The sequence below is a fragment of the Hyperolius riggenbachi genome, chromosome 8 (assembly GCF_040937935.1).
Source record: "Hyperolius riggenbachi isolate aHypRig1 chromosome 8, aHypRig1.pri, whole genome shotgun sequence".
Taxonomy (NCBI): Eukaryota; Metazoa; Chordata; class Amphibia; order Anura; family Hyperoliidae; genus Hyperolius; species Hyperolius riggenbachi.
Genome location: NC_090653.1, coordinates 175,129,521 through 175,152,386, shown reverse-complemented (window position 1 = coordinate 175,152,386; position 22,866 = coordinate 175,129,521). Strand labels below are relative to the sequence as shown.

Here is a 22,866-nt window from a genome sequence, read left to right as displayed (position 1 = left end):
TTCATTTCTGAGGTGATTAGATGGTTCGATAATTTCTGACATGTCCGATCTCCCTTTCAATCCTTTCGCCGCTCGATTTCTGATAGAAGTGAATGGAAAAAAATAAGAAAAACGAACTAAAGATAAGAATCGACTGCAGAATCGAGCGGCAAAAATGATCGAGAGGAGAATCGAGCGCCAGAAACGAACAGTGTATTCCCAGTATAAGACTCTCTTGACCCACTGTTGGGTGAATGAGATAGTTGTGTTCAAAATTATTCAACCCCCAATGCTGTAAGGGGGGAATTTAGTGTACATTTGTAATTGTGTTCAGAATGAAATCTTGCAAGGACTTTTTAAAGAGCCAAATGCAACTAAAATGACATCAATTGCTTTTGTAATGCAGTATTAAATGGTTTTTTTGTGATTTCTTCATTGACACAATTATTCAACCCCTTAAAGACTACCACTCTTAAAGAGACACTGAAGCAAAAAAATATGATATAATTGGTTGTGTACTATGAATAATTACTAGAAGATTAGCAGCAAAGAAAATATTCTCATTTTTATTTTCAGGTATATAGTGTTTTTTCTAACATTGCATCATTCTCTAATATGTGCAGATTACACAACACTCAGCATTCAAAATGATTCTTTCAGAGCATTCTGTGAACTGACCTCTTTTCTGCCAGAGGAAAAGTAAATAGTTAACTAACAGTTGAGATAATAAAAGTCAGATAACAGCTCTCTCCAGGACTTTGAAAGTTGTAGAGATAATGGCTTTTTTGTATAGAGATAACTGGAGTTTCTTAACTCTTCCTGTACTGGAAACAATTAGACTGATGTATCTGATCTTAATGTTTTATTTCTTAGCTGTACTACACATACAAGTCATAATATCATAGTTTTTTTCCGCTTCAGTGTCTCTTTAAGAACAGAGGTTCATTCAAGTGTTTTCGATCAGGTATTGAAAACACCTGTGGATGTTAACAAGCAGCAATCAAGCATAATAAGCACCAATTAGGCAGATTTAAAATGACTGTGATACTCAGCTCCTTCTAGCCATTTACTGGTGTGTTTACAAACATGGTGAAGTCAGGAGAATGGTCCAGAAAGACAAGAGAAGAGGTGATTTCTCTTCACAGGAAGGGCAATGGCTATAAGAAGATTGCAAAGATGTTAAACTTACCAAGAGACACCATAGGAAGCATCATTCGCAAATTCAAGGCAAGGGGCACTGTTGAAACGCTACCTGGACGTGGCAGAAAGAAGATGCTGACTTCGGCTGCTGTGCACTACCTGAAGCGCAAAGTGGAGAAAAGTCCCTGCGTGACTGCTGAGGAACCGTAAAAAGATTTGTCAGATGCGGTACTGAAGTTTCAGCTCAGACAATAAGGTGCACACTGTGTAATGAAGGCCTCCATGCCCAAACTCCCAGGCGCACCCCCTTGCTGTCTCCAAAGAATAAGAAGAGTCGACTGCAGTATGCCAAAAGTCATGTGGACAAACCACAAAAGTTTTGGGATAGTGTTCTGTGGACTGAAACAAAATTAGAACTGTTTGGGTCCATGGATCAATGGTATGTTTGGAGGAGGAAGAACAAGGCCTATGAAGAACAGAACACCTTGCCTACTGTGAAGCATGGCGGGGTGGTCAATCATACTTTGGGGCTGTTTTGCTTCTGCAGGTACAGGGAAGCTTCAGCATGTGCAAGGTACCATGAATTCTCTTCAGTACCAGGAGATATTGGATGAAAATGTGCAGTCCGTCACAAACCTGAGGCTTGGGAGACGTTGGACCTTTCAACAGGACAATGATCCCAAGCATACCTCTAAGTCCACTAGAGCATGGTTGCAGATTAAAGGATACCACAACTGAACGTTTGTGGTTAAAATGAGTGCAGCACTGTATAGGGTGTAATGCGCACATACCTACTGTTCCTCCCGCCCCCCTCCATCTGCCGCCGTTCACACTCTCTACACTCCGGTGTGCGGCGACTTGTTTGACCTCTGCCCCGGACATACTGCGCCCTGTGTGCGCAGTATGTCCTTCCCCCTTCACTTCTGGCCGGCGCACAGCGCGAGGATCAGAAGCTGCTGTCCCCTCTGCGCTGCGTGTGCGCTCCATTACACCGCGCGTCACATAATTAGCATGTGGCGCTCGGTGTAATGGAGCGCACACGCAGCGCAGAGTGGACAGCAGGTTCTGAGCCTCGCGCTGTGCGCCGGCCAGAAATGAAGGGGGAAGGACATACTGCGCACACAGGGCACAGTATGTCCGGGGCAGAGGTCAAACAAGTCGCCAAACACCGGAGTGTATAGAGTGTGAACGGCGGCAGACGGAGGGGGGCGGGAGGAACAGTAGGTATATGCGCATTACACCCTATACAGTGCTGCACTCATTTTAACCACAAACGTTCAGTTGTGGTATCCTTTAAGTGCTGGAACGTTTTGGAATGTCATTCGCAGTCACCAGACTTTAATCAGATTAAGAACCTCTGGTGGGACTTGAAGAAAGCAGTTGCAAGCCTAAGAATGTGACTGAACTGGAGGCTTTTGCCCATGAAGAATGGGCTAAGATACCCGTAGACCGCTGCAAGATACTTGTGTCAAGCTATGCTTCACGTGTAACCTTCCTGGCGGTAAGCCCGAGCTGAGCACGGGCTATGCCGCGCAGGAGGATTTCTCAGGCCCTGCTGGGCCGATTTGCATAATTTTTTTTTGTACACGCAGCTAGCACTTTGCTAGCTGCGTGTACTGCCCGATCACCGCTGATTCGCCGCAACGCCCCCCAGACCCCATGCGCTTTCTGGCCAATCAGTGCCAGGCAGTGCTAAGGGGTGTATCGGGACTCCCTTCATTCCGCCCGTCACCATGGCGACGGGGGAAGCCCTAATGGAAATCCCGTTCAGCACGGGATTTCCGGACGGGCTTGCTCGCCGGAGGTGATCGAAGAGGGTGGGAGGATGCCGCTGCACAGCGGCTGTCATGTAGCTAGCGCTAGGCTAGCTACATGATTTAAAAAAAAAAATAGTGCTGCGCTGCCCCCTGGTGGTTTTCATTGACTGCCAGGAGGGTTAAAAGCTGTTATAACTGGAAAAGGATGTTGTACTAAGAATGAATGTCACTTGGGGGTAAATAAAACTGATAAAGATGTGAGCACAGAAAAGACATTTGTGGTTATTTCATTATAAATGTTATGATATATTTGTCTGACTTACAAGCAGGGGCGTAGCAATAGGGGGTGCAGAGGTAGCGACCGCATCGGGGCCCTTGGGCCAGAGGGGCCCCGAAGGGCCCTCCCTTAACTACAGAATTAGCTCTCTATTGGTCCTATGCTCATAATAATGACTTCTGTAGATACTTTGAATAGTGGTAATCATTAACAAACTGTTCCCCATCCCCTTCTTGCACCTCTGACACTGTAGTTGCCATTGGCAGATTTTGGTGCGCCGTATAAATTGTTATGTATAGAGTGCTTGGGGGGCCCCATTGTAAAACTTGCATCGGGGCCCACAGCTCCTTAGCTACGCCACTGCTTACAAGTGCCTCTTTGATTTAATTATAAACAAGATGACTGAAATGATCAAAATCAATGTCAAACTTGCCAAAACGCTCAATTTCAGTGGGGGTTGAATAATTTTGAACACAACTGTACCTGCTAACAGCCCAACACTGCATTCACAAAAAAGTTCCTTGTTTTTTACATGCAGGAAAAGCACTTTAATGTCTCTTTTCCATGAGCAGCTGATAGCAGTAATTTCACCACCTGTTAGCTGCTCCCCTCTACTGACCAGGCGCTTGCTAGCGCCCTGCACAGGTGTAGTTGCATCTCCGCACAGTGGTTGCTTTTCTCAGAGGCAACATGAGTTTTTTTATTTTCCTCACCTGATAACGCTGTCGTGTGTCAACACGCGCAGTGCTAACTAATGATGCCATTCAGCTACATGTAATTGCAGTCAAATGGCGCTTGTGACCAGCGGCCGGATGGCTGAACTGCTCTCCAAATGAGCAGTTCAGCCATCCGTGGAAAAGAGGCCTTACCACCTACAGCTTTTTCCCTACGCACACAACCACATTAGCATCATTGGTTTTGCTCTTCTTGCTTTTACTGAGCTTTTAGGTAAAGGCCTCCATTCAATTTACCTGGATTCCTCGTGGACTCTGCAAATTACAGTATATGGGCTATAAAATTATTGCAATATTCATGAGATTGCAGATCTTTACTTCTCTCGTTGGTCCCTTTTTTAACCCCTTCCGATCAATATTTGCGATGTCAAGCCCCCAGCACTTTTCTTTTTCCGGTGTGCTGGACAGAGGTGGATTTTGAGAAAATGCTGCAGTCATAAGGATCTGTAGGGTCTCTACCTCCTAGATTTAGAGTGAGCAGGTGACCCAGCATCAGGGCGAGCGGGTTGGTCCGACACCAGCTTACACACTGTAGCTAGCCCCCCTTGCACTAGCACCAGCGTAATTTTGTTGCTGCGCTGCATGTCTGACTCTTTAATCCGCATAGAGTGACGCGGTGCTGGACTATATCTGGCAACGGTCCCCTAGAGAAAGCCCAAATGGGCCCACATAATGTTTAACTTGCGTGGCACGGAGGGTTGTGCTGTGACTGATTTTTTTTTTTTTTCGGTATTGGCTTTACCTAGCGGCAGCCAATTTTTTGTCCAAAATTGGACTTGCAGGAAAAGGCCAATGTCTGACATAGTCTGACATTAACTGTTCTCCTGGATTTTCAACTAGGACTCAGGCATGGGCAAACTCGGCCCTCCAGCTGTTATGGAACTACGAGTCCCACAATGCATTTGCCTTTATGAGTTATGACTGTGGCTGTCAGACTCCTGAAATGCATTGTGGGTCTTGTAGTTCCTTAACAGCTGGAGGGCCAAGTTTGCCCATGCCTGAACTAGGTGATATTGTTATGCGTTATCAATAAAGTGCCTTTTAAGCCAGTAGCAAGAAAGAAAATACAAAAAAAAAGTTAGGTTTTTTTTGCCTGGTTCTTTATCAGTTGCAAAGTTTTGAAATTTTATTTTGTAAAGAAGATAAGGACAGATAATGTTCTTAATGTATGGACAGCCCCCATAATATCATTTGCACCTTCTCCTGGACTCTAGAGTTTGGGAAGAGACTCTTTCCATTACATTGGACTAGGGTGTTCTGCAAAGGGATGTATGTAAGGAGGAGGCTTTGCTGGCCCAGCCCTGTGTTGTAGTATGTCTCAGGCAGAACTCTATGCTGGTGTGCACTGAATGTCCGGGAGAAATATACCAGCACTTATTAGGACAAGCGCTAATAAGTATTCGGGGTGAAAGAGAGGGAAGTGTGCGCTTTTTTTTTTTTTTTTTTTTTTTTTTTACTCGCACTGCGCAAACATGCAGTACACTCTATTATTTTCAGTGGATTCATGTACGGCTATGGTAATGGCCGGGCATTGCCTTGGAAGTGAAAGAACTCTTTTGTGAAATAAAGTTAAGTAGCGGAAAAAAAATGTTAGAATGGATTCAAGCGTAAAATAATCAATTTCTCATCCATTCTCTTTATTTTATAAACCATTATAAACCATCAAATATTCAAATATCGGAGTAAAGTGAAATGAACTCCATTAACCCAATAAAAATAAAAAAAACCTTTTTTTTTTTTGTTTCAATAATTTTTGTATTGGTTTATGAAAATAGAAAGAACAAACATTTGTATCGACAGTAAAATAATAAACTTTTTAAAACCAGAATTTCTTCCTCTCAAATTATATTGTGGCTAATTTTTTGGAGGAGAGGGGAAAATCGCTGCAAAAGCAATTTTTGTTGTTAATCATCCGTTAATATTAAATCTTTCCCAGCATGCATGTGAATCTGCAGCTTACTGTAAGCATAATTGTGTGACCACAGGCCATGGAAAATTAACAATTCATTTTGCAGTGCTTCATGTTTTCAGACACTGGGTGCAGAGTATTCATTTTAGACACAGTATATGGTAGCTGCATTTGTCTTAACCACTTCAGCCTACATCTTCGAAAATCGTATGCATCCGAGCAATGTTCACCTCCCATTCATTCGCTAATAACTTTATCGCTACTTATCAAAATTAATTGATCTATATCTCGTTTTTTCCGCCACTAATTAGGCTTTCTTTGTGTAGTACATTTTGCTAAGAGCCACTTTACTGTAAATGCATTTTAACAGGAAGATTAAGATAGAAATGGAAAAAAATCATTTCTCAGTTTTTGGCCATTATAGTTTAAAATTAATACATGCTACAGTAATTAAAACCCATGCATTTTATGTGCCCATTTGTCCCGCTTATTACACCGTTTAAATTACGTCCCTATCACAATCTATGGCGCCGATATTTTATTTAGAAATAAAGGTGCATTTTTTCAATTTGCGTCCATCACTATTTACAAGCTTATAATTTTAATAAGATACTCTCTTGACATGTATATTTAAAAAGTTCAGACCCTTAGGTAACTATTTAGGTAGTTTTTTTTTTTTTAATTGTAATTTTTTTTTTTTTTTATACAAAAATGTATTTGGGTAATTTTAGTTTGTGAGGGAAACTGCTAATTTTAGATGTAATATAATGTATTTTTTTTTTTTAAATAATGTGGGTGCAGTTTACTGTTTGGCCACAAGATGGCCACATTCAAAAAATTCCTGGATGCGAACGATGTCGCATCTAGGAACTAAAATGAAGAGAAGAAGTTTCCTGGGGGCAGAAATACCACGCTCTCTGATGAGAAAGCGTCGGTATTTCTGCCGGGGACTTAGATCGGTGAATGGGAATTATATTCCCATTCACTGATCGGGGGGCAGCGGGAGGTAGCGGGAGCACGCGCGGGGGCGCGCCCGATCGCGCGCACCACATGGATGCAGCACCACTGCCTATCTGGACGGATATATGCGTCCAGATATGGCGAAGTGGTTAAACAGTGATAAATTACTGATAGTTGTGTAATGTGGAAATGTAGCCCTTTTTTTCACTTAAAGAGAAACTCCGACCAAGAATTGAACTTTATCCCAATCAGTAGCTGATACCCCCTTTTACATGAGAAATCTATTCCTTTTCACAAACAGACCATCAGGGGGCGCTGTATGGCTGATATTGTGGTGAAACCCCTCCCACAAAGAAATTCTCAGTACATACTCTTGGGAGTTTCCTGTCTGTGATCCTTGCTGCATTGTGGGAAATAGCGGTTTACAGCTGTTTCCAACTGCCAAAAAAGCATGCAGCAGCTACATCACCTGTCCACAGTAAAAATGTCACCATGTAATAAATGTCAGAATGTAAATCAGGGATTTAAGATTTTACAATGAGCAAACACTGATTATTGTAAAAATGAAGCACTTTTTTATTACATTATTTTCACTGGAGTTCCTCTTTAAAGTTGCAATTAGTGTGATTTCATTTATTCTCACCACATGCTTTGTCACGCAATTGTCACGCGATTGTATTTGCAATTTCCGCCAGTTAAAAAAAAAAGCATGGTAAAAGTGTTATAATTTCTGGATCACAATGAAATTGCATAGCTCTGCATTTTCTGTGCAATTTTATTGTGCTTCCATTAACTTTACTGAAACTCCAGTGCAGGTAAATGCAGAATGCAGGGTGTTGGTGTTTAAGTAAAAATGTAATTACAAGTGGAAAAAGGGTGCTGTGATTATTAAAGCGGATCCGAGATGAAAAACTAACTATAACAAGTAACTTGTCTATATATCTTATGTACAGTTTAGATGGTTTAAACAGCAAATCTGTCTGCATACTGCTTTAATAGAATATGATTATTTATTCCCGTGATACAATGACAGCAGTCATGTTGTTTGTAAACATTACACAGAGGCAGGCTTATCTGCACCATCAGCACTCAGACTGAAAAAAACCTAATCCCCCCCCCCCCCCCTCTTCCCTTTTCCCCTCTGCCTCTGAAATCTCTGGCTAGTAATACCCCCTTCTCCTGCCCAGACTGAGCTCCCATGAGCCCTTGCTACTGTCAAGGCTCTCTGAATACTGTGGGTGGGGCTTATTTAGTTTATAGGGAATTAGAGTATTAAAACAAAAAAGTATTTGGCTTGAGGAATGCCCTATAAACTATAGGAAAAGAACACAATTATGCAATGAGTAAAAGTTCATCTCGGATCCACTTTAAGTTATACAGCGTCAACATATTCCGTGAATTTGGAGGCTGACATATTTATTTCCTTTCAAAATATACCGGTTCCCTGGCAGCACTGCTGATCTATTTGGCAGCAGTAGTGTCAGAAACACCTAATCTACATATGCTTGTTCAGGGTCTATGGCTAAAAGTCAGAGGATCATCAGGATAGCCAGGCAACTGGTATTTCTTAAAAGGAAATAAATATGGCAGCCTCCATATACCTTTCGCTTTAGTGGTCCTTTAGGAAGCGAGAGGTTATGAAAGAAAATATTGCAGACAAGCAGTCAGGAGCACATGTGAGGAGAGAGTTGAGCTGCATATAAGTGGTATTGAAAATCAAACGCGTTGATTAAGTTGCCAAGACCATGCATGTAGATGGAAAAGAAGAGGGGCACAATGACAGAGCCTTGAGGTGCTCCCTCAGACAAAAGATGTGGAGAGATCTGGCCAGAGTAAGAGACTCTGAAAGACTTTCCAGAGAGATGGAAGATATCCGGGAGATTACTTTGATCGGTAAATCACATCTAATCTGAAGATTGAATTAAAAAGTGGAAAGGACCCCAAAGCCCTAAATGATCATAACTGATAAATACCATATACTTTATATTTTTCTGTTCTAATGTTTTCCATTTAGGTAAAAAATGCTAAACATTTGTTTTGTTTATAGGGTTCTAGAGCAGCATAAGCTCACAAAGGACCAGTGGGAAGACAGAATTCATGTTTGGCATGAAGAACACAGAGGCATGTTAAGGTAATATTTTATTGATTTGCAATGTTAAGAGAATCCATTTCTATGCATTTTATTTTCAAAAATGTTTTCTTTCATTCAGTAACTTTGTGCCCTCTGAAACTATTGTCTTGAATATAATGTAATCTGCATTTATGTAAATACTGTAACAAGTTAGGTAATCGTATAGAATGACAAGCAGCGGTAGCTAAAGCAAATACGATTCTGGGACATTGACCTTCTAGAATGAGTACAAAGACTGGTAACTAAATTAATCAGAAGGATGGAAGATCTCACTTTTAAGAAAGGTTGGACAAACTGGGCTTATGTAGCTTTGAAAAAAGACGAATAAGGGTTCTTTCACATTACCAAACGCGTGTAGGAACGGATTTCCTGCACACGTTAATGGCCTGCAGTGGAGCGCTGATTAGCCGCGGTAGTTCTAATTTACCCCCATTTTATGGGGAAACATTGCTGCTCACAGAAGCTCCCAGATGCTTTGTAACGTAACGCTCTGGAGCGCTTTGTCTAATGTGAAAGTTAACATGAAAGTCAAATAGATTTTCATGTTACCTTTCTAAACGCAAACTAGGAGCGATCCGTCAAAATGCTTGGATCAGCTCCTAGTTTGAAAGAGCCCTGAGAGGTGACCTGATTAACCTGTATAAATACATCAGAGGGCAGTACAAAGCTTGGCATATAAGCGTTTTGTCTCTAGTGTTGTACAGCAGACAAGGGGAGACATGATCTGCGTATGGAGGAAAAAATGTTTTGTCATCTATTTAAAAAGGGGTTCTTCACAGTGAGAGTGTTTAAAATTTGGAATATCTTACCTCAGGAAATAATTATAGCAAACTCTATACAGTAAAACCCCCATTATCCCGCATCAACGGGGATCAGCTGATGCCTGTGGTTCCAGGTTGCTTGAGTCGATGTTAAAAATAGGCCTAGTTAAAAAAATATATATACTGTACCCCACACTGTCCACAAACCTAAATTAATGTTGAAATACAGTAATTAAAAATTTAAGACCAGACACTTTTTTTAACTTAATGTAACAGAGGTTTATTACTGTATAAAGTGGTGTAAAAGTAGATGTATGCATCCTGCAAGGCCAGGACTTTAGTTTCTGGTTGCTTGAGACTTCTAGTTAACTGAGTTCTAGAAAACGGGGGTTTTACTGTATCTGCATTTAAAGAGGGCTTGGATGCTTTCCTTGCATTGAAGGGGATTCATGGCTATAATTAGGTAAATCATAGGAGAGTTAATCCAGAGATTTATCTGACTGTCATCTGGAGTCGGGAAGGAATTTTTTCCCTTCTAAAGGTGGCCATACACTGGTCGATTTGCCATCAGATTCGACCAACTGATAGATCCTTCTCTGATCGAATCTGATCAGAGAGGGATCGTGTATCCGCCTTTACTGGAAACCGATCACATTCTGTGGTGGTGCTGCCGCTGTGCCCCTCCTCCCCCCCGGCATACATTACTTGCTCCGCCGGAGCGTGTCTCCGCTGGGCTCCGGGTTCCGGCTGGCTTCACTTCTTTCTATCTGGGGAAGTTTAAATAGTAGAGGGCGCTTTACTGTTTAAACTTCCTGCCGGGACAGGAAGAAGTAAAGCCTGCTGGACTCTGAGCCCAGCGCGGAGACGGAGCAGCGATGACCAGGGGACACGTGCCTGGCGGAACAGGTAATGTATTGCGACGGTCGTCGGGCATTCGAACGCCGCTATCGACGCACTCCCGACCCGCCGGCGATCGAGCAAAATCTTCCTCACGGACGGCTCGACGGGAACGATTGATTTCGGATGGAAATCAATCGTTTTTGCAACGATTTCACAGCAGATTCGATCAGTGATCGAATCTGCTGTATATCGGCGGCAAAATCGTTAGGGGAATGGGCCCCTTAAGGCTAATTTGCTTAGGCCTTGTAAGGTGTTTTTTTGGGGGGGGGTTTTTTGCCTTCACACACACCCCCCCCAAACCCCCACCCCCCGTTTGTACATGGACAGTTTTTTTTTTTGTTGTTGTTGTTTTTTTTTTTGTTTCAACCAAACTAACGATGTAACTGTGTAGTTGCAAATGAGAATAAGGACCTGTTTCCACTAAGTGGGTATTCGCAATACGAATTTTTGCATTGAAAATGTAACTGTCAGTGTAGTCCTTTCCATTGAATGTGAGTTTTTGCATGCAGTTCAATGCAGAAAAATTATGGATGGCATGCTGCAGATTCCTGCACCACACATCCGTTTCCCATGTAATGATTGTTAGACGCATATGAAAATTCACATTGAAATTTGCATAAAAACACTAAAAATTGCATATAGGGAAGACTTGTGCGAAATGTGATATCCTAGTGGCAATAGACCCTAAGGCCTCTTTCACACCAAGACGTTGCATTTCAGGGGACGTTAAAGTCGCATAATGTGCCCCTAACGCAACGCATGGGGGTGTTGGACGTCAGATTGAGCCGCGTTATGAGGCTTTTGGTGCTATCATGGGAAGTCCGGATCTTTTCAATGATTCGGTTGATTCGAATCAGATCATTGAAAAGATCCGGATCTTTGAACCGAATCTTTGAATCATTTTACTAGGGAATAATGGTGGAGGAGAGAAAAATAGAAAAACTGGCACCAGTATGTGGCAGGGATGGAACGGCCACAGGTGGGCTTACCTGCAACGTGCACCGATATGCCACAGCGTCTTGAAGGAAGGAGAGAAGCGGGCACTGCTGCATAAAATCCCTTTATTGTGGCCGGGTTACAGAGTGGTCAGCAGTGGGGGGAGAGGGTTGCCTGACAGCTGTTTCGCAGGTATACAACCTGCTTCTTCAGAGGCTAAAAGACAACTGCAAGACATTTCATATTGATAACATAAGCCATCACACTCACCATTCAGTAGATTTGCCGTAACCAGCTTGAGGCGCACGCCATTGTCAGCCACTTCCTAGTCACGCCCCCCTCCTCACCTGCATAGCATGTGAGCGGCTCCAGCCAGTCCGCGAGCCGCGAGTCTCCCCGTCAATCAGCTCACTGCTCTGCTTACGTCACTGGGGGACGATCCATGGAGAAACTCATGGCATCCATAGGTTGCCGTGGTGACCCGGCCACGACTAACGCTGGCTGCATAATGCGGATTAACCCCTTCGGTCCCTATGGAAGGCACCTCCGTGGACCCAGTTGGATATGCGGTGTCACCGCTAGTCCGCGTGCAGAGGTCATCAGGGCGTCAGGGATAGTCCACATAGCATAGGTGATCATTTGGCTGTACAAATAATACATAAAAGATAAAAGCAGTGAATATACACGCATCCATGCTTAGCATATTGCTACATATTGCATGACATTATAGTCCCAACATTGGGAAAGAGAAAAAAGAAGAACCAATGGACTTTCAACAAGTTACCTAATCTACAGGGAGTGCAGAATTATTAGGCAAGTAGTATTTTTGAGGAATAATTTTATTATTGAACAACAACCATGTTCTCAATGAACCCACAAAACTCATTAATATCAAAGCTGAATATTTTTGAAAGTAGTTTTTAGTTTGTTTTTAGTTCTAACTATTTTAGGGGGATACCTGTGTGTGCAGGTGACTATTACTGTGCATAATTATTAGGCAACTTAAAAAACAAATATATACCCATTTCAATTATTTATTTTTACCAGTGAAACCAATATAACATCTCAACATTCACAAATATACCTTTCTGACATTCAAAAACAAAACAAAAACAAACCAGTGACCAATATAGCCACCTTTCTTTGCAAGGACACTCAAAAGCCTGCCATCCATGGATTCTGTCAGTGTTTTGATCTGTTCACCATCAACATTGCGTGCAGCAGCAACCACAGCCTCCCAGACACTGTTTAGAGAGGTGTACTGTTTTTACCTCCTTGTAAATCTCACATTTTATGATGGACCACAGGTTCTCAATGGGGTTCAGATCAGGTGAACAAGGAGGCCATGTCATTAGTTTTTCTTCTTTTATACCCTTTCTTGCCAGCCATGCTGTGGAGTAATTGGACGCGTGTGATGGAGCATTGTCCTGCATGAAAATCATGTTTTTCTTGAAGGATGCAGACTTCTTCCTGTACCACTGCTTGAAGAAGGTGTCTTCCAGAAACTGGCAGTAGGACTGGGAGTTGAGCTTGACTCCATCCTCAACCCGAAAAGGCCCCACAAGCTCATCTTTGATGATACCAGCCCAAACCAGTACTCCACCTCCACCTTGCTGGCGTCTGAGTTGGACTGGAGCTCTCTGCCCTTTACCAATCCAGCCACGGCCCATCCATCTGACCCATCAAGACTCACTCTCATTTCTTCAGTCCATAAAACCTTAGAAAAATCAGTCTTGAGATATTTCTTGGCCCAGTATTGACATTTTCAGCTTGTGTGTCTTGTTCAGTGGTGGTCGTCTTTCAGCCTTTCTTACCTTGGCCATGTCTCTGAGTACTGCACACCTTGTGCTTTTGGACACTCCAGTGATGTTGCAGCTCTGAAATATGGCCAAACTGGTGGCAAGTGGCATCTTGGCAGCTGCACGCTTGACTTTTCTCAGTTCATGGGCAGTTATTTTGGGCCTTGGTTTTTCCACACACTTCTTGTGACCCTGTTGACTATTTTGAATGAAACGCTTTATTGCTCGATTATCACACTTCAGAAGATTTGCAATTTTAAGAGTGCTCCATCCCTTTGCAAGATATCTCACTATTTTTGACTTTTCTGAGCCTGTCAAGTCCTTCTTTTGACCCATTTTGCCAAGGAAAGGAAGTTGCCTAATAATTATGCACACCTGATATAGGGTGTTGATGTCATTAGACCACACCCCTTCTCATTACAGAGATGCACATCACCTAATATGCTTAATTGGTAGTAGGCTTTTGAGCCTATACAGCTTGGAGTAAGACAACATGCATAAATAGGATGATGTGGTCAAAATACTCATTTGCCTAATAATTCTGCACTCCCTGTATAGCTAAGGGTAAAGGCACTGGCGTGCGGAAGGGGGTGTTCCGGGTGTCTGGAACACCCCCCCTCCCTTGCACCGATATTGGAAGTGGGGCTGCCGTATGTGTGTACGGTGGAGGGTCCGAGGGTCTGACTGGCAGCAGGGGCACCCGAGGCCTCACGCTGCAGGGGGCCTCGCTTGCTGCTGGCGGCGGGCAGCGGGCGTACGGGAAGCTGCGGCGAGAAGACTTTCCACTTACCTTCCTCGATCCTGCCAGCTTCTATCTACATCCTGTCCCGGCCAGCGTCTGTCGTTATGGTAACAGCGCCCCCTGTGATGACGTAACCGCATGTCATCACAGGGGGAGCTCTTACCGATGCGACGCGCGCCGGGAGAGGATGAAGATAGAAGCTGCGTGCAGGATGAAGACAGGTAAGTGGAAACTCCTCTCTCCCCGCTCCCCCCGCCTACCTATCTAATCTATCTTTGGGCATATACCTATCTAACTTATACTGGGGGGCATATACCTATCTAATCTATACTGGGGGGCATATACCTATCTAAGCTATACTGGGGGGCATATACCTATCTAAGCTATACTGGGGCATATACCTATCTAAGCTATACTGGGAGGCATATACCTATCTAAGCTATACTGGGGGGCATATACCTATCTAAGCTATACTGGGGGGCATATACCTATCTAAGCTATACTGGGGGGCATATACCTATCCAAGCTATACTGGGGGCCATATACCTATCTAAGCTATACTGGGGGCCATATACCTATCTAAGCTATACTGGGGGCCATATACCTATCTAATCTATACTGGGGGCCATATACCTATCTAATCTATACTGGGGGCCATATACCTATCTAATCTATACTGGGGGCCATATACCCATCTAATGTATACTGGGGGGCATATACCTATCTAAGCTATACTGGGCATATACTTATCTAATCTATACTGCGGACATATACCTATCTAAGCTATACTGGGGGCATATACCTATCTAACCTATACTGGGGTCAACTATATGGGCTACCTATACTGGGGGGGACCTATAGCTGGCTACCTATACTGCGGGCACCTATACCTGTCTCCATGTTGGGGGCGCATTTCACGCCCTCACCCTGAGTGCAATTTAGCCTAGAAACTGCTAGTATTTGGCTCCACCCACTCCATGTTTTGGCCACTCCCACACACCGCTTTCAGGAATTCCCCCACCCCTGGAAATCCTGGATTTGCCCCTAAAAGGGGCGATATACATAGTTGCATCAATTATATTTATTAAGGAAGCCGTGCAGCTCATTCCTGTCATTCAATCCCAAAGGGCCACACGCTTTAGTGAACGAGATTATCCTTGCTTCCTGCTGTAGCAACATTTGTTCTCGATTCCTACCCCTCCGGGGCACCTCCACAGTCAAAATACCAGCAAATCTCAGGCATGTAGCATTTCCATCATGCTTCTCCCTTACATGTCTAATAAATCTACCTGCTCCTACACCTGTTCTTACTGAGTTAACATGTTCCTGGTAACGGGTACACAGCATCCGAGTCGTTTGGCCAATATAAAAACTGCCACATATGCACAAAATACAGTAAGCAGTAAATTTACTTCGGCAATGTAAAAATTGCTTAATTGGTAGAACTTGACCTCCCAATCGGATGCTGCATCCCGTTACATACTGGTGGCAATGATTGCAATTGCCACATCTAAATCCCCCAGTAGGTCTTGACCTTTGCAACCAACCGGGTACGTTAGGAACAAAATACTCACTACTGGTTATGACATCTCCCACAGTGCGTGCCCTCCTAAATGTTATAAGGTCTTTGTTTGGAAATACTAGCAAGGCAGGGCTCGCCCTGCAGGACATGCCAGTGTTTATACAAGATCGTTTTAATCTGGTCAGCCATCGGTGAGAAATCAAAGATACAAGTAAACCGGTCATTCACTCTCTGCTGCTGTCTACCTCCCCCTGATGATCTCTGACTGTGTCGCTTCTTCTGTTTATTTGTGACAATATCCTCTCTCTTCAGAGAGTCTGCTTTCTTAAAAGCTTTGTTCAAGTCCTGTAAGGTGTATCCCCGATTGGCCAATCTGACTGCCAATTCTTGGCTTTGTTTGACAAATTCCTCACGTTTGGAGTTGTTCCTTTTCAGTCTCACAAACTGGCCATAGGGGATAGACCTTATCGTATGGGCAGGATGATAACTGGTACTCAAAAGCATAGAATTTGTGGCCGTAGCTTTTCTATGGCCTCTGGTTTGTAGATACCCATCCTCAGTAAAGATTTCCAAGTCCAAGAACTCCAAACGATCATCGCCCATCACTCCAGTGAATTGCATATTGTAATCGTTGGAATTCAAGAACTCAAGAAAGCTATCAAATTGGTAATCAGACCCTTTCCATGTGAGGAAGACGTCATCCACATATCTGTACCAGTGGCCAATCAAGGGTTTAAATGGATTGGTGTCATTCAGGATCACCTTGCTCTCCCATCCCCATAGAAACAGGTTGGAGAAAGTTGGGGCCACGGGTGTCCCCATCGCCACTCCTGAGCACTGGCGATACCACCTATTGTTAAACATAAATGCATTGTGGGAGATAAGTGTAAACAGTCGCAAAGATACTGTACCCATAATTCATCTTTCCCTTGTTTTTCCAGTAATTCACCAATTACACGGGTACCCAGATCCTGTGGAATACGTGTGTAAAGGTTGACAACATCTGATGCCAACCGTACTCCCTCCCCAAGTGCCACCCCCTCCAACTTCCCCAGGACGTCCAAGGTGTCAGCCAGATGGGTTTCTACCACTCTCAAAAATGGTCTCAAGGTGTAATCAAGATACCTCGATAGAGGTTCAGTCAAAGAACCCCTAGCTGACACAATCGGACGCCCCGGGGGGCGGACAGGGTCCTTGTGGACCTTGGGGAGGGAGTACCACACCGACTTCCTGGGGAATTCAGGCAAAAGTCCCTCCCCTAGCTGTTTGGAAATGTATCCACATAATGAAATGTGTTGCAGTTGTCTTTTAGCCTGTGAAGAAGCAGGTTGTATACCTGCGAAACCGCTGTCAGGCAACCCTCTCCCCCCACTGCTGACCACTCTGTCACCCAGCCACAATAAAGGTATTTTATGCAGCAGTGCCCGCTTCTCTCCATTTTACTAGGGAAGCAGGGATACAGCAGAGTGAGAGGTGCAGGAGAATGAGGGCACATTGAGGGTGCTAATGGGGAAGGGAGAGATGCAGCAGGAAGATTGTGCTTGTGCAGTTCCTGTTTCTTCCAGACATGCACTGTGAACCGAATCCTTCATTGTGATGATCTGGTTGATTCGACTCACAAAAAAGATCCGAATTGGTCATGATCTAGACAACACTACAGTGCAGTGAATATTAATTAGCCATGTGGCTAGGAACAATAGCAGAATCTCCCCTTACTGAGCATGTGCAAACAGTCTAACTCTGCTAAAACCACCTATCACGCACAGCATGCTGCACGTTATTTGAATGTCCAGCGTTACACTGTAACGCAACATGGGCACTGTGAACCGCCCATTGATTTTTCATTACTGTGAGTTGGGCTGCGTTACAGGCTGCTCTAACGTGCACCTGTAATGTCCCACTGTGAAAGCAGCCTTAAGGACCCTTTCTCACAAAATCAGTTTCACAACATAAACTGCTGTTTTGTGGGCAGATTTCAAAGATCTAGGCAAAGACTGCACCATTGCTTAGCAAGAATTGTATACACAATTTTGGTACTGAAGGCAAGCACAGGTAGTTGCCTTTGGGGTGATGGTTGAAGCTTTACAAAGCATGCATATTTTGTGGACAGAAAATTTTCAAAACAAGCAGTTTTTTAAAAAAAAATATTTTAATGTAAAGCTTATGCTAGGTACACACTATGAGATTTTCTGGCAGATTTACTGTCAGATCGATTATTTCCAACATGTCAGATCTGATTTCAACCTTTTAAGGCTGTAGCTCTGGTCTCCTTTAGACAATTAAACAAACAAAACAAAGCTTAGTAACATACTTTGAAGGGTATGCAGGTCAGTAATCAGAACGCCTTAAAGCGGATCCGAGATGAAAAACTAACTCTAACACGTAACTTGTCTATATATCTTATCTTAAGTTTAGATAGTTTACACAGCAAATCTAGTTTCAAACCGCTTCAACAGAAAATTATTTTCTTCCTGTGATACAATGGTGGCAGCCATGTTGTTTGTAAACATTTATACAGGCAAGCTGATAGCATCTCCAGCCCTCAGCTCAATACCCTCTCCTCCTCCCTCCTCCCCTCTGGCAAGTAACACCTCCCCCTCCTCCTGCCCAGACTGAGCTCTGAACCCTTTCTACTGTCTGAAAATACCAAGGCACTCTGAAAAGCTGTGGACGAGGCTTGTTTAGTTTATAGGTAATTAGAGTATTAAAACAAAAAAGTATTTGGCTTGAGAAATGCCCTATAAACTATATGAAAGGAACACAATTATGAAATGAGTAAAATTATTATTGCATATAATTACGCAATGAGTAAAAGTTAATCTCAGATCCACTTTAAAGTATACCAGAGTAGAAAAAAAACTAGGAAAACGGATAGTACAAGTAAACTTGTACTATTCCCCCCCCCCCAAAAAGTTAACTACTTGCCTAAGTAGAAAGAAACCTCTATAGTCCAGAGGCTTCCCATGTTCTTTTTGGCCTGACCAATGCTGTATGGGGACTAGAGTTTGATTGTGCATGGTAATCATACCATGCCCAATCACATTTTACTAGTTTTCGAGGGGGGGGGGGGGGGGTTACACACAAATAGTGGCGGGGGTAAACAAATACTCACATTGCTACGCATTTACTACTTTCATCTTCCTGTTCTTGCTTTCCATCTCCCTGTAACAGCACCCCCTGGGAAATTTTTGACCATCTATCTGATGGGAAATTGCCTGGTTTGTACGAGGCATTAAAAGGCTTGGATCGATTAGCATTTCTTTCTGACTCCAGATGGCAATCAGATAAAATCCCTGGATCAACATTGCCGGGAATTACCTAGTACATATTACCTAGTAACCCAGAGCCTGACTTGCGGCAGCCGCTGGGAGTTTTATGCAGTTTAGTGCAGCGTGCAGTGGGCGGTTTAACTCCCTCCCCCGGGAAACGGACGCAGCAGCAATTCTCCTTCCTGTCTTCGGGGGGTCTGAATCCCCATGGAGAGGTCACTGCCTGTCGTCATGACTACAGACGGTGATCTCATTTTAGGGTTCCAGTGCCACCTTGAGGACAGAGGGAGAATTGCAGCGCTGGATCACAGGAAGGTGAGTAAATCCAGGGCTGCCATAGATTTCTCTGCAGTGTTTGTTTTTTGTTGATTTTAGCGTCTAAAAGCATGCTAAAAAATTGCACTGCTTTTAGACCCTAAAATCTGGAAATAATCCAACCGCCAGGGAGGTTAAACCCATATACAGAATTTGCCATTACTACTAATATATTTCAAACTTTTTTTCCACCATCCATGCTCGTCATGTCCCCTAGTCCTTTGCACAATCCTAGGGATAAAAACTTCATCTGCAAAGCTATTACGGTATTGCCCTCTTGTGTATTTATACCTGCTCCTCTAAAGCATTTGCATGCAGATCATGTGCTCTGACTGAAGTCAGGATGGATTAGCTGCATGCTTGTTTCAGGTGTGAGATTCAGCCACTACTGCAGCCAAAGAGATCAGCAGGACTGCCAGCCAACTGGTATTGCTCTAACACTCCATGTCCCTTCTGTAATGCAATGCCCAGAACTGAATTCCATATTCCAGATGCGGCCTTATGGGAGAGCTAAACAGGGTCAGTAATATGCTAGCATCCCAAGTTTTTATTTCCCTTTCTAATGCACCTCAAAATTAATGTGTATTTGCTTTAGCTGCAGCTGCATTGAATAGGTTTTTTTTTTTAACTTGTCAACCAGTACTAAAGCATCTCCCCAACTTTGATGTCCCCATGTGTATCCCATTGATATACAAAATGGAAAATGTTGTGCGGTCAGGATTTACCTTTGTGATATACCCAAAGGGTACACCTATGCTAGACTGTTATGACCAAGTTGTAGGACTTAACATTTTTCATCATTGAATTTAATCGATTTACTGTCCCATATAGCCATCCTATCCAGATCCTTCTGCAATATGTTACGATTATCCTGTTCTTGATAATTCTGAACAACTTTCTGTTCCACCTTCTACTATTTATTGATGATGATCTTTACTTTTCTACAGAGAGGATGCTATTTTAGAGTACCTAAAAATAGCACAAGATTTAGAGATGTATGGCGTGAACTACTTTAGTATCAAGAATAAGAAAGGATCAGAACTTTGGCTTGGAGTGGATGCATTGGGTCTCAACATCTATGAACAAAATGACAGGTAATTATTTTAACTCTCACAACTGTTGTCTACGTTCTTCAGGAATTCATAGTTGCCTACTGCCAAATTTAATTGGACGGCTACTATCGTTGAGGTGGTATACAAGGCAAGTGAAAGAAAAAAAAAATTGGGCCTGTTGTCCAGAGCAACCTATATCTGCACCTTTATTTATAAATTCACCAGTTATTGGAAAACCTTCTCTATTAAGTTTTTTGAAATGTTTGTCTTCACAGAAAGCATTTGAAAAAATGTGTTGGCTCACATCATATACTGTACCTGTTGGGCTTGTAAAAAAAATATTGTTTAAAGAGAACCTGTTACAAAAAAAGTTCCCCTGGGGGGAGGGGGGGTACTCGCCCTGGGAGGGGAAAGCCTCAGGGTCCCAATGAGGCTTCCCCCACCACTGTAGCTGCAGGCAGTCCAGCGCTGGCTCCCCCGAAGTGTCCCAGAATCCTCCCTCGACAAGCCTGATGAGCGCTGATTTATTTACCTTGCCTGGCTCCAGCGGGGGCGCTGTAGCGGCTCTCCGCACGGAGATAGGCGAAAATAGCCAATCTCAGTCGAGTCCGCTCTACTGCGCAGGAGACTTTCGTCTACGCAGTAGAGCGGCCCGACAGCGATTGGCTATTTCCACCTATCTCCGAGGCGGAGAGCCGATACTGTGCCTGCGCTGTTCGGGGAGCTTTATCACCGCCACCATGGGACCAGGAGGACAGGAAGCCTCAATAGGATCCGGAGGCTTCACCCACCCGAGGTGAGTACCCCCCAGGGGACGTTTTTGTCGTTACAGGTTTTCTTTAAAGTGTAAAGTGGTTAGAGTCCTCAAAAGCAGATCACCCACTTAAAGGATTACTATCGATTCACATATTTTTTTTCAATTGACACAGGAATTGTTTGGGAAGTTCTGCTAAGTACTGGTGTATACATTTTAGTTGCAACTTCTTTGTTTACTGTTATCAAAATACATTCAAACTTTACTGACGCCAAAACTGAGGGCAGACTGAGCCATGAGGAGAGGGGAAATTCCCCTCACACTTGATCAGTTAACTCTATGTGCAACTCTGCATGTGACAGAGAGAACAGCTGCAGCTTCTGTCTCTTCTGTCTGTTTTTGCTTTCAGAGTTTGATATGTTTGATATTTGCTTTCTGTAGTCTGATATGCAACTCTGGCTGTGCATTGAAGCAGACACCCCTTCTGCAATTGATTTGTCCCAATATAGCTAAATCCTACCCTCAATAAATTACAGCTTTTGCCTCTGATATTTAACATGAAAAGTAGGAAAATGTTTACACAGCTACTTAGACATTATTTGTACATTGTCATTTTAGAACACTTGGGTATCGATGGTATTCCTTTAAGCCAATTGTTTAGCCCTACCAAAAGTGCACAAAAATACATTTTGTCCACTTAGTGTACCAGTGCTGTTTAGAAATGACAATCGATTAGAGAAAATCATCCAATAGATTATCATTTGTTGATACTAAAGAGGTTCTCAATATATTCCAACGTGGTAATCTCTATAAAGATGTCTTAGCAAGCTTTTTTTTTTTTTTTTGTAAAACATTTTATTGAATTTTTCAGGTACATACAAAAGATAAGAAAACATTCAATCCCCCTCCCCCCCCCCCCAACAACCCCACAGAGTCTGGTTCCCCCCTCCCCCTCCCAAGGATGAGTCAGATCATAATCTTGCATTAGTGAAATTATTATGAACAGGCATTAAATGTCAATTCTAAAAAGTGACAACCAGCGTTTCCATATCTTATAGAATTTCTTAGGTGAGCCTCTATTTTCGTAGCTGGACTTATAGATAGGTAGGTCAGCATTTACTCCTGACTTAAATTCTGAGACCGTTGGCGGAACAGTCTTCTTCCACTGCAGAGCGATGGCCCTCCTGGCATATACCAAAAGTAGGCGAGCCAAGAAGACCCCTCTCTCCGAAAGGGTCGTTTTCCCAAATGCACCCAAGAGCAATGCTGTGGCCGTATATGGGACTTTCCCCTCAAAAAGGGATGAAAGTAGATCGTGAACGTCAACCCAGAAGGATCGGATATGGGTGCATGACCAGAAGATATGAAATGAGTCAGCATCGTTTGCATGGCAACGCCAACATGTCCCCCCCCCCCCCCTCCCCTACTCATTTTAGAGAGACGGTGTGGGGTGAAATATACCCGATACAAAAATTTAAGGGAAATTAACTTGTCCTTAGCTGCAATAGGGGTAGAAATGAAGTGAGCTGTAGATTCCGTCCACTCCTCCTCGGACAGACTGGGAATATCTTTTCGCCAAGCCTCAAGGAGTCTAACAGCCGTACCCGCCACATGGTTCGTCAAAAGAGCATAGATTTGTGATACTAACCCCGTCAAGCCGGAGTGGGACAGTAGATTTTCCAAGGGGTGAGATTGCACTCTCAGGTCAGCTGGTCTAAATTGTGCTGCAAAAGCGTGTCTCAATTGTAGGTAGCGAAAGAACATATGATTAGGTAGTGAGTATTGGGCTTTCAGGTCATTGAATTGCCTAATTGTGTTGCCTTCTGCTATATCCCGCAGCTTAACTATTCCCCTGTCTGCCCATATCGCTGGATCTGGTATACTTAGGAATTCTTTTAATTTAATATTGTTCCACAAGGGAGTATGTGG

General features: G+C 43.3%; 1 protein-coding gene and 1 long non-coding RNA gene across 3 annotated transcripts in view; one reads left to right on the top strand and one right to left on the bottom strand.

Moving 5' to 3' along the window:
- The window catches only part of LOC137527195 (uncharacterized), a 46,511-nt gene extending 34,687 nt beyond the window's left edge, over positions 1 to 11,824 (bottom strand). The window contains exon 1 of the long non-coding RNA XR_011023163.1: positions 11,755 to 11,824. This is a non-coding gene — a long non-coding RNA (uncharacterized lncRNA). The remainder of the gene's footprint in view (positions 1 to 11,754) is intronic.
- MSN (moesin) overlaps positions 1 to 22,866 on the top strand; it is a 211,265-nt gene that overhangs the window by 131,176 nt on the left and 57,223 nt on the right. For both annotated transcript variants that reach the window (XM_068247677.1, XM_068247678.1), the window contains exons 5-6: positions 8,804 to 8,887; positions 20,079 to 20,225. In XM_068247677.1, the coding sequence (XP_068103778.1) occupies positions 8,804 to 8,887; positions 20,079 to 20,225 (231 nt within the window). The remainder of the gene's footprint in view (positions 1 to 8,803; positions 8,888 to 20,078; positions 20,226 to 22,866) is intronic.